The sequence below is a fragment of the Grammomys surdaster genome, unplaced genomic scaffold (assembly GCF_004785775.1).
Source record: "Grammomys surdaster isolate TR1022 unplaced genomic scaffold, NIH_TR_1.0 237, whole genome shotgun sequence".
Classification (NCBI taxonomy): Eukaryota; Metazoa; Chordata; class Mammalia; order Rodentia; family Muridae; genus Grammomys; species Grammomys surdaster.
In genome coordinates, this window is record NW_021604682.1 from 1,416,057 (window position 1) to 1,420,260 (window position 4,204).

Here is a 4,204-nt window from a genome sequence, read left to right on the forward strand (position 1 = left end):
TTATATATACTTTAAAACAAACCTGGTGTGGTACATAATGCCTTCAGTCCTACTCCTTAGGAGGCAGAGGCAGGTGGATCTTTGTGAGTTCTGTAAGTTCAAAACCGGTGTGGTCTACATAGCAAGTTCCAGATTAGCTTGGGACACACAATGAGACACTGTCTTCAAACAAACAAAGTATCTTCCCCTCTGTGCAGTAATTTCAGATCAGTTTTTTTTTGTCTTTGTTGGATAATCCATCTGTCTAAAGGATAAAGGCACCCATGTTTCGGAATGTGTCTGTACATTACTGTGCATGTGCCACTTCTAATCCTTAATGCCTGACACTAAGTGTTCTTCAGTGAAACTTTGAAGTAGTTCTTTTACCCAGTAGGGCCACTGTCACAGATCTGTATATGTACATGTATGTGTACGTGTGCGTGCACGTGCATGTGTCAGATTTGGAAGAGTTAAACTCGGTTTCTGGAGCAGCTGTTCTCATTTTCGAGTGCTCTACAACCACCCATGCTAGACAGCATCACAGCCCTATCGGGCTGCAGCTTGGGGCAGCTCAGAGAGTAGCACCTGTGGATACACCGAGAGTCAAGTGATTGAGTCTAGCTGGTGGCTCGTGAGGGTCCCCTCGTTGGCTTCTGGGCTGGGGGCTCATCTGCCTGTTTCCTGTTTTCCCACAAGGCTATTTATGTGCAGGGATTAGCGCATTGGACCTCACAGGCAAAGCTGAGTCGAGAGAGAGAGAGAGAGAGAGAGAGAGAGAGAGAGAGAGAGAGAGAGGTGTTGCTTCATGTGACCAGCCTTAGAGGTCAGGTAGTGCTGTGTTCCTGTCAGAGATGCTGACCCAGGATGTCTGGATGAACTCTGCTTGTTCTGGGGCAGTGGTTAGGACAGGAGGAGCCAGTGAGGTTGGAATGCCCGCTGGCTGGTCTTACAAGGTATTTTCAAATAGAGCTAAGGACGTCAAGTTCACTCTTACAGAGTCTCAGCTGAAGGTGTTAGCAAATTAGGATTGCAATGAGACCAGAGGCTTTGTTTAGTGGCTGTGCTGTTTCCCTGCTAGTTCTCACTGTCATGTATCCTGGGGGTGCGCGCTATCACTGTGAGCCGTTGGCCGGCTGAGGATGAGTGGACAGTAGGTGACATGCTTTGTCAGTCCCAGATTTGAAGACAGCCCACAGTGGTCTGCATCTAGAGTAGGTTGCTGGCCTCTGAGCAGTCCATGCTCTGAAGTTGTTCAGTATTATTCTTGGTGTTTTATTCTCTACCTCTCCACGTTTCCCCTGTATCTAAGGGCCACCAAGGAATGGCTGGTGGGCTGCTTCTCACTTATTATGGCACTGTGGACCATAATAGTATCAGACAGCACCGGCCAGTTTAGATTTATGGAACAGCCTTAATGTATGCAGGACCCAGTTCTTGGAGAGCCGTGGCTGACACATGAGACTTAAACTGATGTACCATGTTGCCAAGGACATCCTAAGGGTATAGTCATCATTACAATTATGAACCAGAGGCTAGACTAGGTCTCGTGATATGGGGAGAAGGTAGTCTAGATATGGATATTACTCTGACCTATATTCATGGCACTTAATCCCAAGCCAGAGGGTCTTTGTGCTTTAAGAGCCCTACTAGGAGTAGTGCAGCATGTACCTGTATGGCCATATGAGAGAAATGCACACTGTTTTAAATGGGGCTTTTTATCATGGGAACAGCAGTTGTTTACACAAGGTATAAAACTGTGTTTCAGGAGTAGACCCATGTCTGCAGACAGAGAATAGGATTCCTGGGCCCTTGCTGACGGCAGCAACAGCTAAACAACAGAAATCTCGGGCTACCAACTCAAGGGATGAGCGCTTCCGGTCAGGTAGGTTCATAGCTCTGGAAGTGCGGGAGCAGGAGGCGGGTAGCAGCAGGCAGGACACTTGTGTTCTGACTACTAAGGCTTTTGGTTGGATATTCTGTGCTAGAATGTGTCTACCAAAGACATAGTTATTTTTTTACTTGATATCATCGTATTGTTCAAGAAAGCAGAATCTTTAGATAGGTTTTTTTTGTTGTTGTTTGTTTTTCAAGACAGGGCTTCTCTGTGTAGCCCTGGATGTCCTGGAACTTGAGTTGTAGACCAGGCTGACCTCAAACTCACAGAGATCGGCCTGCCTCTGCCTCCCCAGTGCTGGGATTAAAGGTGTGTGCCACTAGGCACAGCTGAGATCGTTTATTTTGATGTCTTACTTTTCTTACATATTGCTTGCATGCAAAGTTTGTGTGTGTGTGCATGTATGTGTGCATGTGTGTGTATGCATGTGTGCATGTGTGTGTGCATGCATTTGCATGTGTGTGTATTTATGCATTTGCAGGTGCCATCTTTTTCTTTTTCTCTTTTTCCTTTTTTTTTCTTTTCTTTGTTTTGTTTTGTTTTTCAAGACAGGGCTTCTCTGTACAGCCCTGGCTGTCCTGGAACTCACTCTGTAGACCAGGCTGGCCTCGAACTCAGAAATCCGCCTGCCTCTGCCTCCCAAGTGCTGGGATTAAAGGCGTGCGCCACCACTGCCCGGCTTTCCTTTTTAGCTTTGAACTTGCCAAGTAGTCTGTCCTGGCTGGCCAGTAAGTCTGGCCATCTTGTTGTTTCTACCTCTCTAGCACTGGGATTATAAGTGCTCCTAGATGTTTTTAAAATAGGAGTTCTAGATCCCTATGCTTGCAATGCAAGCCTTACTGACTAAGCCATCTCTATTCTCTGGAGATCCTTTACTCTCCTGCCTACCAGGACAGCATGCTTACTGTTTGTATCCACTTCTCCACCAGAAGCTCTGGGGAAACTCAGGGATATCCGTCATCCAACCTATGTGACGAGTATAATTTAATTAAAATTTCCCACTATTTGGTAATGCTTTTTATAAATATTTAAATAATATTTAAATTTACTTTGCCTTCGGTTTACTTATAAAAAGTTTTGCATGTCTAGTTTGCACGCACATGTGTATGTTTGTATGTGTCTGTTTATGTGTGGGGGTGTATGCATGCCATGGTTCACATGTGCAGGTCAGAGATAGCTTGCAGGAGTTGGTTTTTCTTCTCCTTTGTAGGTTCTAGAGATCAAACAAGTATCAGGCTTGGTGGTCATAAGTACTTTTACTTGTCGATCCATCTTGTCCCCCTCCCCCTTTATTTTGAGACACGTTCTCAAGCTCATGGAGCTCAAGCTGGCTTGGAACTTACTATGCAGTAGAGTACAGCCTTTAACTTCTGATCCTCTTGCTTCCATCTTGGGGACTAACAGCCTGGTCACATACCAAAATGCCTGGTTTATGTGGTACCGGGTTTGGAAGCCAGGGCTTCATACACGATGTGCAAACATTCTACCTACTGAGCTGTGCACGTGTGTATTCAGGTGTGCATGCCTTTGTATGTATGTGGAGGCCTGGCATGGATGTTGGATGTTTATTATTTTTAAATAGATAAACTGATGGATGCACGTGTTCCATGAACATTGAAACCCCCTCAGTGGGAACCTCGGTGGGTGCTTGAGATGCTCACACTGATTTCAAACTGTGTCATTTTGTTTTGCTTGTTCTCTCGCTCTCTCGCTTGCTTGCTTGCTTGCTTGCTTGCTTGCTTGCTTGCTTGCTTGCTTGCGAACCTTCCGATTGACCTACTGTTTAGCTAGGCTGGCTGGCCAGTGACTCTGGGAGTCCTTAGCCTTTTTTTTCTTTTTTAATTTATAGCTAGAAGTATTTATCAAGTTCAAAAGCTGAATCCTCAAGCAAAGTAATATTTAGAGAGAGTCTGAGGGACAGGGGTAAGTGGGCAGAGAGAGCATTTTTTCTTTTTTCCTGCTCAGGGGTAAAGCAACATGGAAGCAGATTGTAACCACTGTAGTAGAAACACCCACTGCTACTGTTGTTGCAGATGTCCACACAGAAGCCGTGCAAGCAGCTTTGGCCAAGTACAAAGAGAGGAAGATGCCCATGCCTTCAAAGAGACGGTCCGCCCTCGTACACTCATCCGTGGAAACCTACACGCCTCCAGGTATTGATAACTGGTATCTGCAAGGGCTCTCATCAGTATGTCGTAGGCCCGGTGGTATAATGTTTATTTTCTTTCTCTCTCTTTCTTTCTTTCTTTCTTTCTCTCTTTCTCTCTTTCTCTCTCTCTCTCTCTCTTTCTTTCTTTCTTTCTTTCTTTCTTTCTTTCTTTCTTTCTTTCT

The 4,204-nt window shown here is 45.2% G+C and overlaps 1 protein-coding gene across 1 annotated transcript in view; it reads left to right on the forward strand.

The window, feature by feature from the left end:
* Positions 1 to 4,204, forward strand: part of Dip2a (disco interacting protein 2 homolog A) — a 76,955-nt gene that overhangs the window by 21,338 nt on the left and 51,413 nt on the right. The window contains exons 3-4 of the mRNA XM_028773930.1: positions 1,745 to 1,861; positions 3,907 to 4,026. Of these exons, the coding sequence (XP_028629763.1) occupies positions 1,745 to 1,861; positions 3,907 to 4,026 (237 nt within the window). The remainder of the gene's footprint in view (positions 1 to 1,744; positions 1,862 to 3,906; positions 4,027 to 4,204) is intronic.